This window comes from Coregonus lavaretus, assembly GCF_964263955.1.
Source record: "Coregonus lavaretus genome assembly, chromosome: 4".
Taxonomy (NCBI): domain Eukaryota; kingdom Metazoa; phylum Chordata; class Actinopteri; order Salmoniformes; family Salmonidae; genus Coregonus; species Coregonus lavaretus.
In genome coordinates, this window is record NC_139991.1 from 7,274,461 (window position 1) to 7,301,643 (window position 27,183).

A 27,183-nucleotide genomic window follows, 5' to 3' on the forward strand; every position below is an offset into this window, starting at 1 on the left:
GAGGAGATGGACCCACAGGTTGCCCTCTAGGTAACAGGGAGCTGGTAGTGCCATCCACCAAACTACCAGGTGTTACACAGGGAAGAGACTCGTGTGGTATGCTAATTTTGTAAAGATCAGACTTAACCCACTCCATTAAATTAATCAAAACAGGAACATTTTACATTTGGCTAGAAATTCTAAAGGAAATTATCTCAACAGAGTAAAATGTCCTCCTGTGTGCTACCTATATCCCCCCACTAGAATCCCCATACTTTATTTTTATTTTTATTTTATTTCACCTTTATTTAACCAGGTAAGCCAGTTGAGAACAAGTTCTCATTTACAACTGCGACCTGGCCAAGATAAAGCAAAGCAGTGCGGTAAAAACAACAACAACACAGAGTTACATATGGAATAAACAAAACGTACAGTCAATAACACAATAGAAAATCTATATAGAGTGTGTGCAAATGTAGTAAGTTATGGAGGTAAGGCAATAAATAGACCATAGTGCAAAATAATTACAATTACAATTTAGTATTAACAATGGAGTGATAGATGTACAGAAGATGATGTGCAAATAGAGATACTGGGGTGCAAATGAGCAAAATAAATAACAATGTAAATAACAATATGGGGATGAGGTAGTTGGGTGGGCTAATTACAGATGGGCTGTGTACAGGTGCAGTGACCGGTAAGCTGCTCTGACAACTGATGCTTAAAGATAGTGAGGGAGATAAGTGTCTCCAGCTTCAGAGATTTTTGCAGTTCGTTCCAGTCATTTGCAGCAGAGAACTGGAAGGAATGGCGACCAAAGGAGGTGTTGGCTTTGGGGATGACCAGTGAGATATACAGTGAGGGAAAAAAGTATTTGATCCCCTGCTGATTTTGTACGTTTGCCCACTGACAAAGACATGATCAGTCTATAATTTCAATGGTAGGTTTATTTGAACAGTGACAGACAGAATAACAACAAAAAAATCCAGAAAAAAACACATGTCAAAAATGTTATGAATTGATTTGCATTTTAATGAGGGAAATAAGTATTTGACCCCCTCTCAATGAGAAAGATTTCTGGCTCCCAGGTGTCTTTTATACAGGTAACGAGCTGAGATTAGGAGCACACTCTTAAAGGGATTGCTCCTAATCTTAGCTGGTTACCTGTATAAAAGACACCTGTCCACAGAAGCAATCAATCAAGATTCCAAACTCTCCACCATGGCCAAGACCAAAGAGCTCTCCAAGGATGTCAGGGACAAGATTGTAGACCTACACAAGGCTGGAATGGGCTACAAGACCATTGCCAAGCAGCTTGGTGAGAAGGTGACAACAGTTGGTGCGATTATTCGCAAATGGAAGAAACATAAAATAACTGTCAATCTCCCTCGGCCTGGGGCTCCATGCAAGATCTCACCTCGTGGAGTTGCAATGATCATGAGAACGGCAAGGAATCAACCCAGAACTACACGGGAGGATCTTGTCAATGATCTCAAGGCAGCTGGGACCATAGTCACCAAGAAAACAATTGGTAACACACTACGCCGTGAAGGACTGAAATCCTGCAGCGCCCGCAAGTTCCCCCTGCTCAAGAAAGCACATATACAGGCCCGTCTGAAGTTTGCCAATGAACATCTGAATGATTCAGAGGAGAACTGGGTGAAAGTGTTGTGGTCAGATGAGACCAAAATCGAGCTCTTTGGCATCAACTCAACTCGCCGTGTTTGGAGGAGGAGGAATGCTGCCTATGACCCCAAGAACACCATCCCACCATCAAACATGGAGGTGGAAACATTATGCTTTGGGGGTGTTTTTCTGCTAAAGGGACAGGACAACTTCACCGCATCAAAGGGATGATGGACGGCGCCATGTACCGTCAAATCTTGGGTGAGAACCTCCTTCCCTCAGCCAGGGCATTGAAAATGGGTCGTGGATGGGTATTCCAGCATGACAATGACCCAAAACACACGGCCAAGGCAACAAAGGAGTGGCTCAAGAAGAAGCACATTAAGGTCCTGGAGTGGCCTAGCCAGTCTCCAGACCGTAATCCCATAGGAAATCTGTGGAGGGAGCTGAAGGTTCGAGTTGCCAAACGTCAGGCTCGAAACTTAATGACTTGGAGAAGATCTGCAAAGAGGAGTGGGACAAAATCCCTCCTGAGATGTGTGCAAACCAGGTGGCCAACTACAAGAAACGTCTGACGTCTGTGATTGCCAACAAGGGTTTTGCCACCAAGTACTAAGTAATGTTTTGCAGAGGGGTCAAATACTTATTTCCCTCATTAAAATGCAAATCAATTTATAAAATTTTTGACATGGGATTCGAAATGGTCGGTGATCTGTTTGTTAACTTGGCTTTCAAATACTTTTGAAAGGCAGGGCAGGATGGGGGGGGGGGGGGGGGGGCATGGACAATTTGCAGCGGAGGGTGCAGAGCTGGTGGCCAGGGTAGGGGTAGCCAGGTGGAAAGCATGGCCAGCCGTAGCAAAATGCTTGTTGAAATTTTCGATTATCGTAGATTTATCAGTAGTGACAGTGTTTCCTAGCCTCAGTGCAGTGGGCAGCTGGGAGGAGGTGCTCTTATTCTCCATGGACTTTACAGTGTCCCAAAACTTTTTGGAGTTAGTGCTACAGGATGCACATTTCTGTTAAAAAAAATTTGCCTTTGCTTTCCTAATTGATTGTGTATATTGGTTCCTGACTTCCCTGAAAAGTTGCATATCACGGGGGATGTTCGATGCTAATGCAGTACGCAACAGGATGTTTTTGTGCTGGTCAAGGGCAGTCAAGTCTGGGGTGAACCAGGGGCTATATCTGATCTTAGTTCTGATTTTTTTGAGTGGGGCATGCTTATTTAAGATGGAGAGGAAAGCACTTTTAAAGAACAACCAGGCATCCTCTACTGACGGAATGAGGTCAATATCCATCCAGGATACCCGGGCCAGGTCAATTAGAAAGGCCTGCTCGCTGAAGTGTTTTAGGGAGCGTTTGACAGTGATGAGGGGTGGTCGTTTGACCGCGGACCCATTACGGACGCAGGCAATGAGGCAGTGATCGCTGAGATCCTGGTTAAAGACAGCGGAGGTGTATTTAGAGGGTAAATTAGTCAGGATGATATCTATGAGGGTGCTCATGTTAATGGATTTAGGAGTGTACCTGGTAGGTTCCATGATAATTTGTGTTAGATTGAGGGCATCTAGTTTAGATTGTAGGATGGCCGGGGTGTTATGCATATCCCAGTTTAGGTCACCAAGCAATACGAACTCTGAGGATAGACGGGGGGCAATCAATTCACATATGGTGTTCAGGGCACAGCTGGGGGCTGAGGGGGGGCTGTAGCAAGCGGCAACAGTGAGAGACTTATTTCTGGAAAGGTGGATTTTTAGAAGTAGAAGCTCAAACTGTTTGGGCACAGACCTGGATAGTATGATAGCGCTCTGCAGGCTATCTCTACAACTCCGCCCCCTTTGGCAGTTCTATCTAGACGGAAAATGTTGTAGTTGGGAATGGACATTTCAGAATCTTTGGTGGCCTTCCTAAGCCAGGATTCAGACACTGCTAGAACATCAGGGTTGGCGGAGTGTGCTAACGCAGTGAATAACTCAAACTTAGGGAGGAGGCTTCTGATGTTAACATGCAAGAAACCAAGGCTTTTGCGGTTACAGAAGTCAACAAATGATAGCGCCTGGGGAGCAGGAGTGATACTGGGGGCTACAGGGCCTGGGTTAGCCTCTACATCACCAGAGGAACAGAGGAGGAGTAGAATAAGGATACGGCTAAAGGCTTTAAGAACTGGTCTTCTAGTGCGTTGGGTACAGAGAAAAAAAGGGGCAGATTTCCGGGCGTTGTAGAATAGATTCAGGGCATTATGTACAGACAAGGATATGGAAGGATATGAGTACAGTGGAGGTAAACCTAAGCGTTGGGTACAGATGAAAGAGATAGCATCACTGGAGGCACCGATTGACCCGGTCTCCGCGTGTGTGGGGGGTGGGACAAAGGAGCTATCTGAGACAGGTTGAGCAGGACTGGGGGCTCTACATTGAAAAAGTACAGTTAGAACTAACCGAAACAGCAATAGGCAAGGCATATTGACATGGGAGAGAGGCATAAAGTAGTCACAGGTGTTATTCGAGAGAGCTAAGACTATTCTATTTTGGTTTCATCTGACCATATGACATTCTCCCAATCCTCTTCTGGATCATCCAAATGCACTCTAGCAAACTTCAGACGGGCCTGGACATGTACTGGCTTAAGCAGGGGGACACGTCTGGCACTGCAGGATTTGAGTCCCTGGCGGCGTAGTGTGTTACTGATGGTAGGGTTTGTTACTTTGGTCCCAGCTCTCTGCAGGTCATTCACTAGGTCCCCCCGTGTGGTTCTGGGATTTTTGCTCACCGTTCTTGTGATCATTTTGACCCCACGGGGTGAGATCTTGCGTGGAGCCCCAGATCGAGGGAGATTATCAGTGGTCTTGTATGTCTTCCTTTTCCTAATAATTGCTCCCAGAGTTGATTTCTTCAAACCAAGCTGCTTACCTATTGCAGATTCAGTCTTCCCAGCCTCGTGCAGGTCTACAATTTTGTTTCTGGTGTCCTTTGACAGCTCTTTGGTCGTGGCCATAGTGGCCATAGTGGAGTTTGGAGTGTGACTGTTTGAGGTTGTGGACAGGTGTCTTTTATACTGATAACAAGTTCAAACAGGTGCCATTAATACAGGTAACGAGTGGAGGACAGAGGAGCCTCTTAAAGAAGAAGTTACAGGTCTGTGAGAGCCAGAAATCTTGCTTGTTTGTAGGTGACCAAATACTTATTTTTCACCATAATTTGCAAATAAATTCATTAAAAATCCTACAATGTGATTTCCTGGATTTTATTTCCTCAATTTGTCTGTCATAGTTGACGTGTACCTATGATGAAAAATATAGGCCTCTCTCATCTTTTTAAGTGGGAGAACTTGCACAATTGGTGGCTGACTAAATAATTTTTTCCCCCACTGTATCCAACCAAAAGCACAGAGACCCAGAAAACCTGAGCCTATGCCTTCAAACACTAAAACAATACAGAACACTAAAACAATACATTTTTACATTTTACATTTTAGTCATTTAGCAGACGCTCTTATCCAGAGCGACTTACAGTTAGTGAGTGCATACCTTTTTCTTTATTTTCATACAATACAGAAATACACTAAGAAAAAAATAAGGAAAAGCACGTCAGTAATCAGCTCAATGTAATTTAAGAATCCATAGAATCTAACCACATCTTGGAAAATTGAAACACACTAAACCAACAACAAGAAGAGCTACCTATCCTAAATGGAGATGTATGGATAAACCACTTCTCAAATCTTTTTGGCTCTATACCAAAGAACAAACAGCAAAAACATAAGTACATGATCAACTACAAATCTTAGAATCAGCTATTAAAGATGACCAGAACACACTGGATTCTCCAATTACATGGAATGATTTACAGGACAAAATACAAACCCTCCAACCCAAAAAGGCCTGTGGTGTTGATGGTATCCTAAATGAAATTATAAAACATACAGACCACAAATTCCAACTGGCTATACTTAAACTCGTTAACATCATCCTCAGCTCTGGCATCTTCCCCAATATTTGGAACCAAGGACTGATCACCCCAATCCACAAAAGTGGAGACAGATTTTACCCCAATAATTACAGTGGAATCTGCGTCAACAGCAATCTCTGAAAAATCCTCTGCAATATCATCAACAGCAGACATTTTCTCAGTGAAACAATGTCCTGAGCAAATGTTAAATTGGATTCTTACCAAAATACCGTATGACAGACCACGTATACACCCTGCACACCCTTATTGACAAACAAACAAAACAAAAGCAAAGTCTTCTCATGCTTTGTTGATTTCAAAAAAGCTTTTGACTCAATTTGGCATGAGACTCTGCTATACAAATGGATAGAAAGCAGTGTTGGAAGAAAAAAATTGGACATTATAAAATCAATGTACACAAACAAGTGTGCAGTTAAAATTGGCAATATACACACAGATTTCTTTCCTCAGGGCCGTGGGGTGAGACAGGGATGCACCTTGAGCCCCACCCTCTTCAGTGTACAAAACATTAGACATTTCCATGACAGACTGACCAGGTGAATCCAGGGGAAAGCTATGATCCCTTATTGATGTCACTTGTTAAATCCACTTCAATCAGTGTAAATGAACGGGAGGAGACAGGTTACAGGAGGATTTTTAAGCCTTGAGACATAGATTGTGTATGTGTGCCATTCAGAGGGTGAATGGGCAAGACAAAATATTTAAGTGCCTTTGAACGGGGTATGGTAGTAGGTGACAGGCACACCGGTTTGAATGTGTCAAGAACTGCAACGCTGCTGGATATTTCCTGCTCAACAGTTTCCTGTGTGTATCAAGAATGGTCCACCACCCAAAGGACATCCAGCCAACTTGACACAACTGTGGGAAGCATTGGAGTCAACATGGGCCAGCATCCCTGTAGAACGCTTTCGGCACCTTGTAGAGTCCATGCCCCAACGAATTGAGGCTGTTCTGAGGGCATAAGTGAGTGCAGCTCAATATTAGGAAGGTGTTCATAAAGTTTTGTACACACAGTGTATTTATCAATGAATTGGCGAGGGCACTAGAACAGTCTGCAGCACCTGGCCTCACCCTACTGGACTCGGTTATCAAATGTCTACTGTTTGCAGATGATGTGGTACTTCTGTCCCCAACCAAGGAGGGCCTAAAGCAGCACCTAAATCTTCTGCACAGATTTTGTCAGACTTGAGCCCTGAAAGTGAATCTCAGTAAGACAAAAATAATTGTGCTCCAAAAAAGGTCCAATAGCCAGGACAACAAATACAAATTATATCTAGACACCGTTGCCCTAGAGCACACAAATAACTATACCTACCTCGGCCTAAACATCAACACTGCAGGTAACTTCCACAAGGCTGTGAACAATCTAATAGACAAGGTAAGAAGGGCCTTCTACGCCATCAAAAGGAACATAAACTGTACTGCAGGAATGGAACGTAAATCACAGAAAATAGATGTTGGGGTGGCAGCTGCAGAGAAGTACTTGGGTGTACAAGACTTTGTTGCAGAGGAGTTACAAGGTGTGTTGAACGATAGTGTCCAGTCCTCCCAGGCTGCCAGCCTGGTGTAGGATCAGATAGGGCAAAGTAGTGGAATAGTGGTACGTTTTTAATGGGTGTAGGGTTAGTTTGTAGTGCGATTTTTCTTCCCTTTTGCCCTTCCCTTTTGTGTCACAAAGTGTAATGAATTCACACTCCAGAACAGTAGGTGGAAACAAAGGGCTAGATAAGAGCAATAGACGAATAAGGTGGCAGCATGCACTTTAAACGTTTGTTTGCGGACCGCCAAGATATCATAGAAGAAGAAGAAAGATGAATAAGGAGGCGGTGACCAGCCTCACACTCCAGTACAGTAGGTGGCAGTGTACGCATCTTTCAGTTGGCTGCGATCCGCCAATACAAATCTTAAGAAGAATAACTTTTGGGGCATTGCGTGCTTCCCTTCTGCACATACAAGTTCACAACAACACATCCAGGCAGCGAGGTAAAATGGCGTCGGGTGCCATTTCAATGGAGTCAAAGAGAATAACAGATTTACGAGTTATAGATCTCAAATCTGAACTCAAGCGAAGGAATTTAGATGTCGCTGGTGTGAAGAATGTTCTAATTGCCAGACTGAAACAGGTAACGAGCTTAATTTATTTTTACATGGCGAACTCAAAGCTGACGACCGCTAGCTAATGTTAGCTACCAAACAGTTGTGGTACGAATTTGATTGAGGCCGTCCCCAACGGCTGCCAGCTAGATAGTTTAGTTACTGGTTTGCTATTCAACTTGTTATGGAATTAATATGTATCTATGAACAGCTTGCTATTTTCGTAGTTGCCAACTAAGACAGTAAGCCTGCTAGCTAACGTTACCGTTGGCTGCTGACTTGTTTTCCAACTGCGGTACTGCGTGCACGCGGCCTGGCTTTGTTTCGTCAGGTTAACAAGGTAGCCCACAATCCTGCATCGATGCAGCCGATGTGGGGGCGTTGCAAGCTAGCTGGCCATGACATCGATCGCATTCAGGAAGTGCACAGCTAACTAGCTGCTTACATGTCTCCTTTAGAAAACTAGGTTACTTTAGGCCCACGCGCATCCCAACGTTAACTAGCTAACTAATTTCGCGAAATACCTTAATCAGAGTTAACTAACGTTTATAATTCAAATCAAAAATCTAATTGTATTTGTCACATGCGCCGAATAAAACAGGTGTAGACCTTACCGTGAAATGCTTACTTACAAGGAAGGCCTTAACCAACAATTCAGTTTTAAGAAAAATAAGAGTTAAGAAAATATTTACTAAATAAACTAAAGTATTATTATTTTTTACATATAATTAACTATAATCTGGCTTTACAGGCGACGTTGATATGGCAAATCTCCTTTAAACCCAGGAAGCAGCCATTCAACTTGCAATCACCAGCTTCTCAAGTTAAATGATGTCAAAATACGGTAGTTACTCACGAAATAAGCCGGTATGTAGGTTTCCGCTAGATAGCACAGCCACAAAATGGTATATATCATAAACATTAATGAAAACAAAAATGATATTTTTGGTCTTAATTTAGAGCAGTGGAGGTTCCTCAAAGGAGGAAGGGGAGGGCCATCCAAAGTGAATTTCATAAAAATAGTGAAACATTAGTTATCATTTTTAAGTAAAACTATACTAAATATATTCACATGTCACCAAATAATTGATTAAAACACATTGTTTTGGAATGGTCTACAGTAGCTTCAACAGCACTCTGTAGGGTAGCACTATGGTGTTGCCTTTCCGTCCTCATCTGGGTACATTGACTTCAATACAAAACCTAGGAGGCTCATGGTTCTCACCCCCTTCCATAAACCTACACGTCATCCAACTTATCAGAGCTCTTACAGCATGAAGTGACATGTTGTCCATCCAATCAAAGGATCAGAGAATGAATCTAGTACTGAAAGCGTAAGCTACATCTAGCTAGCTTTGCAGTGCATAACATGTGGTGAGAAGTTGACTCAGAGAGAGCGACAACAGTTGAACAGTTAACAAATTAATTTCTTAAAGTTAAGGAGACGGAAGTGCGAGAGCTAGCTATATTTCGTAGTGTTTTTTTCTCACTTTAACTTAGCTAGCGAATGCAGCTAGCTAATTTAGCCTACTCAAACACCCGCCACAAACAGAGGGATGTTATGTTAGCTGGCTATGGCTATCCAACACTAGAAAACTTCCAAGCAGGGCATCAAATTGATTTTTTGGTCCACCAAAAAAATCTACCCGGGCAAAATATTTTTGCTGCTAAAATAAAACACAAAACGGATGAGCATGCTTTGTAATGTTTCTAAAACAATAAATGTATTACTAGTAAGAAGTAGTGTTATATTGTTTAATTTCATTTTTGAACAAAAATATCACAGATGAGACAAATGTTAAGGGCGGGATGTTACCGTGGTAACGCGACTCGTCATGTTTGTGCCTGTGAGATTGAGTCTGACTAGTAGAAGCGTTGTCTACTCCATCAGTTGAAACTCAAACATAGAAAAACAACCTAGCTTGTGAATGAAACAATGGAAATGGCCAAGAAACACAAGGACAAAGTCCCACTTCAGTAGACTTTCATTTTAAATAATTTAGACCCATTTTTATATCTGTGTGTAGCGCTTCTAAAAAAGTAATCTTTCACAGCCCCCAGCCAGGCAGTGTTGCAGCGTGAGGTGGAATAGGCTATTTTTGATTCGTAGTTCTTTGACTTTGTGTGATTTAATTTACCAGCTATGAAAGTAAACAGCAGAAATGTTTTAAAAACAGCTAATGCAGCATTTATTTTACTTGACTATTTTAATTTTTAAAAAATGCGAGTGAAATGCTTGCACTTTGGAGCCCAGACCACCGGCGGGTGTTAATTTTATGTCCTGCTTCCAAGTCAAGGTCAACTTTAGGTTTTATTAATTTATTACCCCCGAGGTCCGCCGAGAAGGAATTATGTGATCATGCTGTTTGTATGTGGCTGTATTCATTCCTCCGATTCTATTGAAGAAAAAAAAGTTTCTTGAACAGAAACAAACGAAACATACCTGAATAGAAACTATTGTTTGTAACTGTTGGACTAATGATTACACCCTAGATCAGCTAGATGCAGGCAAGAGTGTGCAAGGCGGTGTTGAATGTGTCACTGTCTGTCATCTTGATTACTCAATTTTGACTGATCCTGTGCACCTACATTGAAAACTTTCATTCATAGGTTAGGTTGTAGCAACCTCATGATGGATATAGGGACAATTCAAGTATCATGTAGTAGCCTAAACCTATCGATGTTACATTGAGCTGGGTGAATGGAATATGAATGACCGTCATCAAATATGCTGTAATAGAAATAAGGCCTTGCTCATTTAAACATTTTTCCTCCCTCACCTTAAACAGCACCGACCACCACTGATTTAGGGTTAGGCATAAGGTTAGCGGTGTGGTTAGGGTTAGCTGCTAGGTTTTAAATACGATTTAAAGAAGTTAAATTGTAGAAATAGGCGGGGCTTATGACTTTGTGCCTGTGGTAACTAGTGACAACCAGGTATGTAGGCCTAAACAATACCTCTTCGGCAGCTCCAATGTGTTGAGCCGATGTAGACTTCCGACCTGTCCATGGCAGTAAGGTTAGTGCTATCCGGGATCCTTGGGACGTGAGTGATTTACATTGGAGGTAGAGCGGTGTTTGAGACATGGGTGGATCCCGAAGGTGCCCAGGGCCGGGTCTTTTTACAAAAACGTCTGTAGAGTCCGAATGGTTTGAGCTACAAACTATTATCTATAAAAAGGTGAGACTCTCACGAACATGCACATGTAACATGTTTTGCACTATGACGCTCACAAGCTACACGAGTCGTTAAAGGTAAGGGGTACCTACCTAGAATATCATAGTGACATGGTGTAATAATACTGTAATAAGCTCACATAGTTGCTGTCACAAACTCCACACAGTTGTCACTGACTAGTTGGATATTCATTTCCCATTGAGCAAACAATTTCTGTACTTACAGCATTCATATACATTTATTTTAATCAAGTTTATGCTTTGGCGGACCATTTTTTTTGACATTTGTCAGTAAAACTTATGAATGCAACGGTTTTATGTCAATTTGTTTTGTGTTCTACTTGTAGCCCTGGTTGTCCTGAAAATAAAATGGTAAAACACTTCATTGTGAGACTAAATAGGTCTGGACATGCAGCTAAATGAAAGTCAGATAAATGACTAACTACAATCAAGTGATTTATTTATATTTTTTACTTTCTCAGGCCATTGAGGAGGAAGGTGGAGATCCAGAGACCATTGAAATTCCACTCCCAGCAGACACACCTACTAGAAAAAATGCAAATGCAAAAACCAAAGGTAATTTGACATTCCTAATATTTAAATTACTGTTCAATATTTCTGTTTCCAGTTTGGATGATATGACACCATTACTTCTTTAGGAAAGAAAGTGGACTCTGACACTGACAATCCCATGGAAGATGAGTCCTTCTCCAAGGAAGATGAGTCCTTCTCAAAGGAAGAAGAATCTCCTACCAAGGAAGAAGAATCTCCTACCAAGGAAGAAGAATCTCCTACCAAGGAAGAAGAATCTCCTACCAAGGAAGAAGAATCTCCTACCAAGGAAGAAGACACTCAAACCAAGGCAGAGGACGCTACCACCAAGGAAGAGGAATCTGCTACTAAGAAAGATGAAGCTTTTTCCAAGGAAGACCAATCTCTTTCCAAGGTGAGTCACATGAATAGGTTTACGTTTGTGTTAGGTTTGTGTATACCCCACTCTCACAGTAGACTAGAGATCATTAGGTTACCATAACATGATCAGATATTGTTTTAAAAATTAAATGTTGGTATTCAGATCGGTTAACCCGGTTTTAGTAAGGCATTAGACTAAAACTATCTTTGTATTTACTTTTCTTGTTGGTCTTTTTCAGGAGGGCGACGAGGATGACGTTGAAAAAGGTATGTTTGTGCACACACCCTATTCAATTGATGACTTTTTTTGGGGGGGGGTTTGCAGGTAGCCCCCTTTGTGTGAAGGTAAGAATCTTCTATGTCCCCTCTCTCCTTTATGCCTTCCATTTCTTTTGTCTGCTGGCTAGACACTCAGCCAGCCAGCCACCTATTCAGGACTCATAGTTCATGAATACAACATAGAAGGGACATCCTGTTTGTGGAGGACTCTTGCTTCTTTTTGTCACAGTATTTTTTTGAGGGTGGGATGTTACCTACCCTTCCAGGCCTGAGATGCAAGAGGGCTCCATCAACCATACAGACGGCATGGTACATTCCCTCAAGATAAAAAGCTCTGGAATCAACAGGCTTCTTCAAGGTGAGGGAAAGGTATGCACTGAAGATGGAAAGCTGAGTGAGAGGGAGATCCAGTGTGTGCTGAGGAGACCATGGGGGACTTCTGCCCATCGGGGCCCATCCTCCTGTAGCACCCCAACTGCATTACAGATGTCTCAGACGGAGAGAAGAAATCATCACTGAGAATGCTCAAAGACCAACCAGGACATGATGTTCAGACTAGAGGACACATTTGCTAAGGACTTGAGCCAGTCACTACAGTCACAAGGACGATTAAAGATGACATCTATTTTTTTTGTCCAACCATCCCAAGTCACTTAAGACATTTTTACAAGGGAAAGAAGACATGAGAGAGCCCTGGGCAGTAGAACGGCCATAAAATTAGACTGAATTTGAACTCCATGGCTTTGTGCACAGATGTGTTTTGGTTACGGAAGAAGTTGGACAGATGCTCTTTTCCTTTCATTTGAACAAATGCCCTCTATTCAAACTGAAGAACGGGAATGGAGCTCCAAATGACAGGCGCATTGAAGAGTAACTTCACTGTACAGTACTCATAACTGTAAGGATCGCAAAAGAAGTATTGGTGTTGAAAATGACATGAAGATTATTGAACCGCACAACCATTTTTCAATGAGGAATGTATGTTTTGTGTGTTCCTGTGGTCTTCAACCCTTCGATGACCACTAATACTAAACTTGCTTTCTATTCTACTTTCTAGGTCAAGTAACAGACATGTCAATGTTAAACATTGTGTTTTTTGCCATGTTTTATCCTTATTAAATCCCTCAGATGTAACTGATACAGATGATGGTACTCGCGAAAATTCTAAACCTCCACCCAGTGAGGACGGCCTCCCAGAGGCCGAGATTGAGGCAGAAGCCGAGGCGGAGGCCGAACAAGTGGAGGAGATCGAAACTGAAGTTGCCGTCTCCGCTAAAGAAGACGAGGACGATAACATATCCGTCACACTCCAGAATGAAGATGCGATCACGCTGGATGTTGATGGCGATGACCTCCTGGAAACAGGTAAACATGTGAAACTTCCAGATTCAGAGGCAGACAAGGGCTGTGACGATCCAGAGGCCTCTGCTAAGACGAGCCCCAAGGATGCCATGAAGATGGAAGTGGAAGGCCATAAAGATGGTAAGAAGGATGACGGGACGAAGGTTGACTCCTCTAAGAAGGAAAGCAGAGAGGCCTCGAAGAAAGCTGAAATGGGAGACAAAGACAAGGATTCTGGGAAGAAAGGCCCCTCGTCTACTGGGGCATCAGGTCAAGGAAAGAGGTTTGTCTTTCTAGCTATGTCAGTTCTTTAAGATACTACTACCAAGTTCCAGCTCACTGTGAACACAGCATTGTGGGTAGCCTCAAGAATTTTTTAATTTTTTTCCCTAATGAGAAATGTTCGTTGATGTACCTAATGAGCCTCCCATTTGTTACTTTCATTTGGTTGTTTTTCTGAAGTTGGGTAATTTGTGTCATTAACCAGGAGCTGAAAACAGATGTTACTTTCACCTTTCCAGCACGTTTGCCTTTTCCAGTTTCCACGTAGGACTTTTTAAAAGGGCAGTTGTCCCTGTGATGTCAGTTTGTCAGAAAATATGAAATGGTTCGCTGTGAAGTCGAACGCAATACTGAAGATTTCATTGGTCCAGGGAGTAAATTGGCTGAGAACATGACCCATATCACCCGTGGAAAAGCAATGAAAAAAGCCATTAAGGGAGTTTTGTCCAAATGCAAGCCTTGCCTGTGGGGATTTTTTTATAAAAAATGTTATACATAAAGCAAAAAAAGTTGTTTGACCTGGTGTACGTCATATTCCGCAGGGGCTTTCATATACTGGCACTCATTTCTTGTTTCTTTTTATTTGTTTGCGAAATCTGCTTTGTAGTTCTTCAAAGGACAGAGATGGAAAGGCCACAAAAGATGACAAAGGTAAGCATTTTACAAATGCATTTCTCGAGATGTCACTACTAATGATCAGACAATGATGGTCAAGCATAGCTCTTTATGTAGTGCATATAAGCAATGTGCAGTATTGACTGGACAGCCAAAATGGCATTATTTTCTCAAGCATCAGAAAAAATAGAATTGATCTTGGAATATTAGTACCACTGGTGTAATCTGCGTATCTAAAAAGTACATTTCTTTGGCATTTAAAGGTGTCTGAAATGATTTCATTTTGTCAAAAGCACCTGCATTTTAACATGTAACCGTTAAGTAACATTAGGCTCTTAGAGATATGTTTGTTACAATGTGTAGACATTTTTTTCATGTAAAAGCCCCTACAGTGCATGCATGTATGTTTTGAAACTACCCTATTTCAGGAAGTATCAGCAGTAGTAGTGCAAGCAGCTCCACTCGAAACATATGGGTGAGCGGCCTGTCCTCCAACACCAAAGCAGCTGATTTGAAGAACCTCTTTGGCAAATATGGGAAGGTAAGCCTAGAGCTTAAAGCATCCATAAATTGTTTCTTGTGGTGGGGTACTGGGGTTTGAATGGTTTGATGTTTCTTACTGTATGGGCGTCATGGTTTTGCTTTGACTTATTGGAAACAATTTACTGGTTCACTACAAGCAGCATGTAGATGCTCCGCCTCTAAACAAATTCCTGTCTCCACAGGTTTTTAGTGCCAAAGTGGTTACTAATGCTCGCAGTCCTGGAGCCAAATGTTATGGCTTGGTGACAATGTCTTCCAGTGCAGAGGTGGGAAGGTGCATCTCCCACCTGGACCGCACAGAACTCCACAGCCAGCAGATATCTGTTGAAAGGGTAAGCTGACAAAGAAACAGTTGTTTTGCACATTGTTCAGCTAGAATGTTCAGAGCAGGATTACAATTTTACGGTTCAGAATCTTGTCTCTGACATCTATCTTTTGTGACGTCATAAAACCTCCAGAACTCTTGACGATTCTAAGATTCCATTTTGAGAGTTTTCTGCAGAACAACATTGGCTGACATTCTCCTCTGAACCATTGAGCCAACATGCGCTCTGTAATTTTCATTGTAGAGAGAAAAAAGGTTCAGGGTCCTTTTTGTTCAATTAATTGAAATTACATTGCTTCAGAATTGTGACGGAGCCTTTAAATACTGTGACGGAGTATTTATGTTGTCTTTTCAGGTTAAAAGTGATCCCTTCAAGAAAGAACCTTCAAAGAAGGAAGCGGATGACAGAACCAGCTCCAGCAAATCATCGAGTGACAAACGTAGTGCGTTTGTGTCGACAAGCAAGACTAGCACTAGCAAGTAAGTGAGGAAGAAACACAATCTGTCTTTTTCAGAATGGGGAAATTTGAAAGAAATGTTCATTTATGTGCCTGCTCTTTCCCCCCTAAAGAACCCAGCCATCCTCCAAAAAAGAGGAGAAGAAGTCCGACAAGCCATCAGACAAAGACAGCAAGGATTCATCCAAGAAGCAGGAGTCTAAAAGCACAACATCCAGCTCAGGCCCAGATGCCTCCAAGAAAGATGATAAAAAGCATGGAGGAAGTATGAATGCTCCCTCTCTCAGGTTCCTTTTTCTGTATTGTGTTGTAGGGTAGTAAAAATTAAAATATCTGTCCTGTTGTGTAGGGACCAAGAGTCCTGGCAAGATGGTGGTGATTGATCATGCCAAAGGAGACCTCAACAAAGTGAGACCGCCTTTCAGGAGGGGGAGATTTGACAAGCCGGGTTTCACCAACAACAACATGATGCAGCGGAGACCCAGATATTTCATGCCTCCCGAAGAGGTTTGTTGCAGTTTTTTCTATCCGACAAAGTTTGATCATGGAACTTTCTTTTTTCAATGTTCACGTCTACATGCTTGTCTCTCCTAGATGGAGATGAATAGAGGGAGCGTTTTCCCCAACAAGGGAGGCAGCAAAGACATCCTCCCCTTTCATCTTATCAAAGAGCAGAGGTTGCGTGTGCGTATGGTCCGGCTGGAGCGCGTCCGCAGAACTATGGAGCTTCGCAGGTCAGCCTGAAACACAAACTTGTACTGTAATTGTTGTTCTCTGTAGTACTGTGAGGATGCTGGGTACTAATGTTTCTGTGACTTCCTGTCCCGTCAGGCGGCGTGAGATAGCTGAGCGGGAACGCCGGGAGCGTGAGCGTATCAGTCTGATTCGGGAGCGGGAGGAGAGGGAGAACCTGCTCAGGGAACGCCAGAGGCTGGAGATGGAGAGGCAGAAACTGGAGAGGGAGCGCATGGAGAGGGAAAGGCTGGAGAGAGAAAGGATCCGCATAGAGCAGGTACTTGGGCTGTGCTTGGATTCAAATCATTAAGGATGTTTAGCCAACTAGGCTGTACCTTAGTTTATTGCTGTAAAAACGAAAGGAGGAAGGTGACAGTTGTCTACTCATTGTTCGTTCTGGTGATCTTTCAAAAGATCTCAGGAGCATTTTGAGCAGCTAATGGTGCGCAAACCATTTAGTGGATTGATAATGTAATGCCAACGTTATCTCTGTGATGCAGGAGCGGCGTAAAGAGGCAGAGCGTATGGCTCGTGAGCGGGAGGAGCTGAGGAGGCAGCAAGAGCAGCTCCGCTACGAGCAGGAGAAGAGAAACAACCTGAAGAGAGGCCGTGATGTGGACCACAGGTACACAAGGCCACACTGTGGATGGGGATGGGATGTTTGTCTGGGTTTTGCTCTGTGTAGTTGAGGCTCTGATCGTGGACAACCAGCTTCCACCATTATGTCCATGAAGTTGTAGGATAAGTTAGAGCAGCTTGTGCAGTACTGCTTTGCCGTCCCCCATGCACACAGACTTGTCTCTCATACTATCCTGGTCTGTCTGCATCCCATAGCAGGCAGGAATGCTTGGTCTCAGACATGACCAGCAGATGTCAATTTGACCATCAACTGAAAAGTGAAAGATACATTTTGGTATCATATCTGACCAAGCTCAAAAAGTGGTATTCCATGCCAGTTTCCTTGTTGCCCAGTTAAAACATGTTCTCCATTGAATGTTTCAGCCGGAGGGATGATCCCTACTGGAATGGCAACAAGAAGATTCAGACTGAGTCTGAGGGCCGTCTCAACCAAGGCTCGGACTACAACCGCCAGCAGAACCGTTTCACTGAGTTCAGCCCCCGAGAGAGAGGCAGAGGCTTCCCCGAGGCTGCAGCCGCGGAGCCCAACACTATTGAGAGGTAGGCCCTCTTATTTATATAGTGCTTTTTGCAAATACAGCAACCTGGACCTAAACTGGCAAAGGGCAAGCTGCACACAGCCCACATAGCAGTTTAGCAAGTCTATCCCCCCACCCAGTAACAGTCAGCTCTTGACAGAATCTGACAATCCATTTTGGGTGGGGGGGTTTTCAGACGTAACCGCTTCAACAGTGAGCCTGAGGCAAAGAAGGCCCGCCCCGCTGCTCGCAGGGACAGCTCTGGGTTTGAGCGCTACCCCAAGAACTTTGAGACTGTCCGCAGGGCCGAGCCTCCTCCAACTCCACGCGCAGACATCCGTGACACAGACCGCAGAGAGATCCGAGACAGGGACGAGCGGCGAGCCGTGCCCATGACCGAGCGGCGAGCCGTGCCCATGACCGAGCGGCGGGCCGTGCCCATGACCGAGCGCCCAGCCGGGGGCAGAGCACCCATGCCTGGCATGTCTCATACCGGCCGCTCCCCCAGAGGCACCGGGCACGCTGGTCATGCTACTCATACTGGGCATGCAGGATGGAAGAATGACGGCGGCATGAGTGCACCTAAGGGGGACATACGGTGAGAATGGATGGATGCCTAGTGTGCTTGTTTGATTAAAGTTGTAGACAACGGCCTTTTGTTGTAATCCGTGTGGTAATAATCCTGTCTCTGTGGTTGTGGTGTGTAGTGGAGCTGTGCGTACTGGGGGTATGCGTCCAGAGCGTTCAGGCAGAGATGGCCAGGGGCCTGCCCTCAGAGGAGGCTCCACAGCTAGCCGAGGAAGATCCAACTTCAGTGGCCGAGATGGAGGAAGACCCATGGTCATAGCAGACCAGGTCAGCACCTCACAAATCCCCCATAACTAAATCTACACATGCAATACCCTCCATTTCCTCTATTTTTGTTACATTTCAGATAGGGAATTCATAACTACAATCTCCCCTGTTCTCTACCCAGCATTTCAGCTCTGGCCGCCAGGTGGTGGTGGAGCGGCATGGCCGGGACCAGCCGGCCCCCAGGAAGGAGTGGCACGGTGGGGCTGGATCCCAGGGAGGGGGCTTCCCAGACAGCCGCAGGATGGGAGACAGCCGTGGCAGCATGATGGCCCCACACGCAAGGTATTCACTGCAGTTGCATTGACTGTGTGCTTTTCTCTTCATCCAGATTGCAACCTCTCACTTTCAGTTAATTGAAACTGGAACCTTTTTCTAAATATCGCCCTTTTCTAAAACAAGCCATACAAAGCTGGTTGCAATTCCAGTTTCATCCTCCAGAAAAGACAGAACAAATATTACAACACATATTATGGCTAAACTGAAATATACTAATTGATTAAAAAATTAAATAAAAATCTGGGGAAAAGATATTTGTTAATGAAATTATGAATAAGAAAGGTAGTTATGTCACATGTGCAGTTAACATAAATATATGGAATTGTTAGCTCTATCCAAAATTATAGTCAACTGATTGGTGCATTACCGCAAAAATGGAGGAGGCAAGTGGAAGGGGGAGAAAAAGGGGAAGTGGTTTGTCTGGCCTTTGGAGAGAAAAAAATTGTGATAAATAGAAAAATATTTCATTTGAGGACCAAAATGCGGTGCCATACAGGTTGCAAAATACTATAGATTTTCGATGTGCTGATTCCATGGCACATGGTTTATAAACAGATACACAAAACAACGCTTGACTCAAAACATACTTTTTCAATGTAAATTATTATACAAAATTCTTGCCACCAAAATAAGAATGTTATGTATATGGGGCATACAACCATGTCAGCTATGCAGATTTAGCTGCGAAGAGACAATCATTCGACCACTTATTCTGGTATTGCTCCTATGTAGCTTGTTTCTGGTCACAGGTTCAGGAGTGGCTAAACGGTCATAACATTGTTCCAAAATGGACCCTACAAATAGCACTGTTGGGCGATCAGGAAAGCCATAGTCAATCAATCAACAACAAAATATATATTTTTAAATCACATCTATTGATAATATCCCATTTAGAAAGGTTTGAGAATCTGTGTAAGACATCACAGAACAGTTGAAAAATAAATGGCACAAGGAAATCAAGAGAGGGTGGTCTATGGAGATCGGTGGGATGGGGTGAGAGAAGCCGAGGGGTGGATTTAATCTGTAATAGTTGTGACTAAAATTAATATATATATAATGTGTACCGGACTTGTCTGAGCACTATGAATTAGGCTTGGGCAGTATCCAGATTTTCATACCGACATTGTGCCAAGCCTGAATATTCCGTAATACCGGCACTGAACACCAAGTGCACTATTTTCAAAACCCACTGATCCTCTGAAATCCTAAGGTTAGCAATGCTAACAAGTACATTTAACATCCCATAGAGAACGCTAACTAAATACTAAAGAGGACATTGTGAACATCTTATACGGTCTCTGACCTAAAGTATTTGCAGGACAGACATCCCAGCTCAAAGTTATACAAGTAACTCAAAAATGCTACTCACAGTTTGCTGCATGCACAAAACAAATATTAGACAGCAAGGCTCTTGATCCAGGAAGGGATTCTCTGCTGTTACCAAGCAAAGCTTGATTTTGGATGAAGCTAACCACTTAGCTAGATGGCTAACTAGCTACTAAATTAGCAAACCAAATGCACAACTACAGAGCATTTAGCACATTTTAGACAGTTAATAGGTATACGATAACTAACTAGATCACTTGGCATGTGCTGCACAACGGTGAGTGACTCATAAGGCTCCGGTCTCCCGTTGTTGTGTGCTTGTAAACAAACACCACGTGACTGGGGACTACCGGTAAGCTTCATAATGAAAAATTGTGACAGGTGAAATGACCACGTTCTTCGTTCTCATAATTGATTGCACAAGTTGACTGCAGGTATTTACTTAAAGTAGGTACAAATATTAAAATTCAACTGTATTGGCGGTATGGAAAAACCATCCCGTGGCTATTTCCATATACCCCGGTATACGGTATTATCCCAAGCCAACTATGAAACCAAATGTAAAAAATTCCAATGAATCCAAATGTGTATATCAAATAAAAATGTTGTGATATTATGTAAATAAAAAGTACAATGTATGTATAAAAGAAATGTTTTGGGATTATAGTGAAGCCATATTTGAGTTTGAGTCTTTACTCATTTACTGTATGCTACAGTATGTTTTAGGCAGAAATGTTTCTTTTTGTTTCTCCAGCCACTCTTCGTCTGCAATGAACAGAATCGTGCAGATCACGAACAGTTCCATGTCCAGTGTTGGTGGATTCAAGCCCTTCAAAGGAGCACCTAGAAGGTTCTAACTGCCTCTCCCCAGATCAGTTTAAGCTTATTTTTCAAAAATACATTTTTTTAAAACATCATTTCTTTCAATTGAGTATTGTTTTAAGAGGCTGGTTTCTAGCCTTAAGGTTGATATAGACTTGTTTTGTATAGATTACCTCAATGTATGGTTTCCTAACAGTTCTGCTGTGACTTAAACAACCTTGTGCACATAATGTTCAACTTACCTTTAGGATAGAATTGTACAGCTTTAGTTACCGGTATTTGTATTAGTTTGATGTTAACTGCTCTTCCCCTAACTGAAACTCTAACCCTAACTGAAACTCATGTACAATGTCAGCAGATCAATGTATTCTTTAACCATCATTTTTAGTTATGCTCCTGGTGCTTCTGAAGGTTATTAAATTATACATGTTGCTAATTTGTCTTCGCGCCTACATTTGACTCATGAAGTGCACATACAAGACATCACACAAATTGAGTGGTTGTGAAAAGAAAACCCACTTTTTTTTTTATTGTCCAGGTACTTTAATAATCAGGCTAAATGTCCCTTGTCTAAGGCATTCTGTTTCAGAAGAAACCCCATCTACATTTTGCAACGGTACTGTGATAGGCTACATACATTATTTGGTCATACAGTGGGTTGAACAAGTATTTGATACACTGCCGATTTTGCAGGTTTTCCTACTTACAAAGCATGTAGAGGTCTGTAATTTTTTTATCATAGGTACACTTCAACTGTGAGAGACGGAATCTAAAACAAAAATCCAGAAAATCACATTGTATGATTTTTAAGTAATTAATTTGCATTTTATTACATGATAAGTATTTGATCACCTACCAACCAGTAAGAATTCCGGCTCTCACAGACCTGTTAGTTTTTCTTTAAGAAGCCCTCCTGTTCTCCACTCATTACCTGTATTAACTGCACCTGTTTTGAACTCGTTACCTGTATAAAAGACACCTGTCCACACACTCAATCAAACAGACTCCAACCTCTCCACAATGGCCAAGACCAGAGAGCTGTGTAAGGACATCAGGGATAAAATTGTAGACCTGCACAAGGCTGGGATGGTCTACAGGACAATAGGCAAGCAGCTTGGTGAGAAGGCAACAACTGTTGGCGCAATTATTAGAAAATGGAAGAAGTTCAAGATGACGGTCAATCAACCTCGGTCTGGGGCTCCATGCAAGATCTCACCTCGTGGGGCATCAATGATCATGAGGAAGGTGAGGGATCAGCCCAGAACTACACGGCAGGACCTGAAGAGAGCTGGGACCACAGTCTCAAAGAAAACCATTAGTAACACACTACGCCGTCATGGATTAAAATCCTGCAGCGCACGCAAGGTCCCCCTGCTCAAGCCAGCGCATGTCCAGGCCCGTCTGAAGTTTGCCAATGACCATCTGGATGATCCAGAGGAGGAATGGGAGAAGGTCATGTGGTCTGATGAGACAAAAATAGAGCTTTTTGGTCTAAACTCCACTCGCCGTGTTTGGAGGAAGAAGAATGATGAGTACAACCCCAAGAACACCATCCCAACCGTGAAGCATGGAGGTGGAAAAATCATTCTTTGGGGATGCTTTTCTGCAAAGGGGACAGGACGACTGCACCGTATTGAGGGGAGGATGGAAGGGGCCATGTATTGTGAGATCTTGGCCAACAACCTCCTTCCCTCAGTAAGAGCATTGAAGATGGGTCGTGGCTGGGTCTTCCAGCATGACAACGACCCAAAACACACAGCCAGGGCAACTAAGGAGTGGCTCTGTAAGAAGCATCTCAAGGTCCTGGAGTGGCCTAGCCAGTCTCCAGACCTGAACCCAATAGAAAATCATTGGAGGGAGCTGAAAGTCTGTATTGCCCAGCGACAGCCCCAAAACCTGAAGGATCTGGAGAAGGTCTGTATGGAGGAGTGGGCCAAAATCCCTGCTGCAGTGTGTGCAAACCTGGTCAAGACCAACAGGAAACGTATGATCTCTGTAATTGCAAACAGGTTTCTGTACCAAATATTAAGTTCTGCTTTTCTGATGTATCACATACTTATGTCATGCAATAAAAAGCAAATGAATTACTTAAAAATCATACAATGTGATTTTCTGGATTTTTGTTTTAGATTCCGTCTCTCACAGTTGAAGTGTACCTATGATAAAAATGACAGACCTCTACATGCTTTGTAAGTAGGAAAACCTGCAAAATCGGCAGTGTATCAAATACTTCTGTTCTCCCCACTGTATGTATATAGAAAAACATTTGAACCTTCCAACACGAGGATTTACCTTTTTCATATTCACAATTTAACAGGTGGTTCCTTTGTGCGTGTGGTTAAACATAAGTGAAAATATTAACATAATTGAAATTATACTCCGCTAAATGTCATTAGTATGCCTTTGTTTCATTCAGCATTACATGCATCACAATAACATTGGGATTAATACAATTGCATTTAATCTCAACAGAACAAAGGGAAACCTATACAGAACATTCAATCAATATGAGAAATTGCATTCATGTTCTGTGCTCCAGAATATTTCCTGTAGAATATCTGCTCTTACACATTTCCCATATGAAACTACTAGGGAATTAACAATTTTCTCCAATCTATACAGTATGAATGTCAAAATAGCCAAGTTTTAACTTTAAATCCCTTCAGTTTCCCTCTAGATTACCAGCCAGTGGCATTTACTGTACACCTTAGCGGCATATTAGTGACATTTTTATTAGTGTGAAAAGCTACGCAAATGCAATAAAACAATTATGGCCTTAGCAGATAAATGGGGGAACAGCTACCTGAAGTTCAAGTTGCATGAACTTTTATTGAAAGGGGCTACACAGTACTTAATGTACTTTTAGCCAAAATATTTAACCAGCCCTTTCATACCATAAAGAAACAATTGAGTATTTCATTTTCAACTGACTGTTGAAGAGCTACTGTTATAGCAATTCCAGGCATTATTGACAGTATTCCATTTTTACAAGGTACCCAAAGAACAATAGCACTCAAGCAAAATTTCTAATTCTGTATAAAATGAGGTATTTTCTCTTCTCTTAGGTTGCGTTTACACAGGCAGACCAATTCTGAACATTTTCTTTCACTAATGTCTTTTGACCAATCAGATGTGATTGATCAAAAGACCAATTAGTGGAAAGAATATCAGAATTATGCCTGTCCAAACGCAGCCTTAGTAGTGCATATCAATGTAACAGTGCAAAACCAATTACAATGACTATGTTCAAGGAATACCTTGTTAACAGACTATTGTTTGTACAGTATTTACCCCACAAGCACTATAACAAGGCTTACAAATATTCACTTGAGGCATTCCACAAACAAAATCCTTATCAATTAATTTGAGGAACAACATTGAAGCTGAAACACAAAACAAAATGTCTAGATACTGGCAAATAATGCAATGTAAATTACTCCAAAAGCAAGCTTATGCACTATAAAAAAGTGTGTGTGGCATACATGAAACATCTTGTTGCTCCCCCAAAAACCTCAAAGTAATTAGATAGTGGCCCTATGTGAGGTTCTGTTCATAATACTCACTACTAGTTGCCTTTTGAATGTCATTATGTATGGGGTTTAGGCCATTGGGAAGGTTGACCACATTAACAAGTAATTCTAGCTGTAGTGTGACGGGTAACTTTAAATTGACGTTATTTTACAAAATAAACAACAGAGTATGGATTGTGTCCCTGACACTCAAAGGGACATGGTCCTTCGCCTATCCCCCAAACTTTCACAAAATCACTCTAGTCATTCATGTAAAGGAATCCTGTAGCACACCATACACAGGATGTACACGCTCGCTTCAACATAGGTGTTTCTCTTTAAACCCTGTCATTTCAGTCATATATTACTTTTTGGATAGTCATTGTGAACATAAAAGCAGCAGCAGCTTAATTCACTTTCTAAAAGGAGCCTTGAATTCCGTTACAAGGGGCAAACTTATTCTAGTGTAAAGTCATAGTGAATTCCTATGACTTGGTAGGCCTGAAAGAAGCTCAGAAACCCATCGTGTTATGCCATTTCTGAGAGAGAATTATATCCATGAACATACACTACCAGTCAAAAGTTTGGACACACCTACTCATTCAAGGGTTTTTCTTTATTTTTACTATTTTCTACATTGTACAATAATAGTGAAGACAAACTATGAAATAACACATATGGAATCATGTAGTAACCAAAAAAGTGGTAAACAAATCAAAATATATTTTATATTTGAGATTCTTCAAATAGCCACCCTTTGCCTTGATGACAGCTTTGCACACCTTGGCATTCTCAACCAGCTTCATGAGGTAGTCACCTGTAATGCATTTCAATTAACAGGTGTGCCTTAAGTTAATTTGTGGAATTAACTTAATGCGTTTGAGCCAATCAGTTGTGTTGTGACAAGGTAAGGGGATATACAGAAGATAGTCCTATTTGGTAAAAGACCAACTCCATATTATGGCAAGAACAGCTCAAATAGCAAAGAGAAACGACAGTCCATCATTACTTTAAGACATGAACGTCAGTCAATACGGAACATTTCAAGAACTTTGAAAGTTTCTTCAAGTGCAGTCACAAAAAACATCAAGCGCTACGATGAAACTGGCTCTCATGAGGACCACCACAGGAATGGAAGACCCAGAGTTACCTCTGCTGCAGAGGATAAGTTCATTAGTTACCAGCCTCAGAAATTGCAGCCCAAATAAATGCTTCACAGAGTTCAAGTCACAGACACATCTCAACATCAACTGTTCAGAGTGACTGTGTGAATCAGGCCTTCATGGTCGAATTGCTGCAAATAAACCACTACTAAAGTACACCAATAAGAAGAGACCTGCTTGGGCCAAGAAACACAAGCAATTGACATTAGACCGGTGGAAATTTGACCTTTGGTCTGGAGTCCAAATCTGAGATTTCTGGTTCCAAACACCGTGTCTTTGTGAGACGCGGTGTGGGTGAACGGATGATCTTCGCATGTGTAGTTCCCACCGTAAAGCATGGAGTAGGAGGTGTTAGGGTGTGGGGGTTCTTTGCTGGTGACACTGTGTGATTTATTTAGAATTCAAGGCACACTTAACCAGCATGGCTACCACAGCATTCTGCAGCGATACGCCTTCCCATCTGGTTTGGGCTTAGTGGGACTATCATTTGTTTTTCAACAGGACAATGACCCAACAAACCTCCAGGCGGTGTAAGGGCTATTTTACCAAGAAGGAGAGTGATGGAGTGCTGCATCAGATGACCTGACCTCCACAATCCCCCGACCTCAACCCAATTGAGATGGTTTGGGATGAGTCTGACGGAAGGAAAAGCAGCCAAAAAGTGCTAAGCATATGTGGGAACTCCTTCAAGACTATTGGAAAAGCATTCCAGGTGAAACTGCTTGAGAAAATGCCAAGAGTGTGCAAAGCTGTCATCAAGGTAAAGGGTGGCTATTTGAAGAATCTCAAATATAAAATATATTTTGATTTGTTTAACACTTTTTTGGTTACTACATGATTCCATATGTGTTATTTCATAGTTTTGATGTCTTCACTATTATTCTACAATGTAGAAAATAGTAAAAATAAAGAAAAACCCTTGAATGAGTAGGTGTCCAAACTTTTGACTGGTAATGTAACTAACTAGCAATAATTATGCACAGCCTGATAATATGAAGTTGACCTAGTTAGATACCATGTGTTGAAATAAGTTGTTACTGATACCTATATGTGGTTACACATTTACATTACAACACATTCTCGAGGGAGTTACTACAGGGTATATTAAATACTTTTACAATGGTATATATATCAATCATTGCTGTTGCCAAGACAGCAAATACACATCAAACAATTTACAAAAGACACTCAAGAATATGTCCCTTCAGAGAAGGCCTGAGAGTATTTCTGATGTCTAGGTTCAAATCTACAGATTGTCTCATTCTGGTAATACACCTGTTTCCGTTCATCCTTATAAAATATATTGTAAATGTTGTAAGGCATTTTATATACAGAGTAAGTGTGGCCTCGTGAGGGCCCTATAGACAGGCTGAGCTAACCCCAGTCCTCAAGTCCAGCCAGCAGATAAGCCTTACTACTGATTAGTCAGGTAGCCTACTGCTCCAAGATGCAGCCAGTTGCCAGGCAAAAATAAATACTAAGTACTGGACTTGTCCTTGAAGGCTGGGGTTGTCAATTTCTGGACAATGAGAACAAAATGTAACAGATAAAAATGGGAGACCCCTTAACTAGCAGCACTACAAAGAGTCTCCCCTGTAACTGTGTTTCTAAGTCTGACGTACAACACAAGGCTTGAGTCAAGGCATCCAGCTGGAATGTATAGATAGAAAACTGTTAATTTCTCAGGAGGTGGCAGTACCATAGTAGGACAATGGCACAAACTACTAGCTAGCTCTGTC

At 42.2% G+C, this 27,183-nt stretch overlaps 1 protein-coding gene across 2 annotated transcripts; it reads left to right on the top strand.

Annotated features, from left to right (window-relative positions):
* Nucleotides 1-7,528: 7,528 nt before the first annotated feature.
* On the top strand, nt 7,529-21,208 carry LOC311128053 (SAFB-like transcription modulator). Of its 2 annotated transcripts, none has more exons than XM_084160002.1 (19): nt 7,529-7,698; nt 11,329-11,422; nt 11,506-11,792; nt 11,998-12,025; nt 13,166-13,661; nt 14,268-14,311; nt 14,704-14,816; nt 15,001-15,150; nt 15,499-15,623; nt 15,715-15,866; nt 15,951-16,108; nt 16,196-16,335; nt 16,433-16,613; nt 16,837-16,961; nt 17,339-17,515; nt 17,690-18,091; nt 18,201-18,348; nt 18,470-18,630; nt 20,705-21,208. In XM_084160002.1, the coding sequence occupies exons 1-19, from the start codon at nt 7,564-7,566 to the stop codon at nt 20,805-20,807; spliced, it is 3,219 nt and encodes a 1,072-aa protein (XP_084016128.1). In that variant the 5' UTR covers nt 7,529-7,563; the 3' UTR covers nt 20,808-21,208. The 2 variants fall into 2 exon arrangements, with proteins under 2 accessions (XP_084016128.1, XP_084016129.1); XM_084160003.1 differs by having other exon boundaries at nt 7,537-7,698; nt 11,506-11,769; nt 11,996-12,025.
* Nucleotides 21,209-27,183: the final 5,975 nt, after the last annotated feature.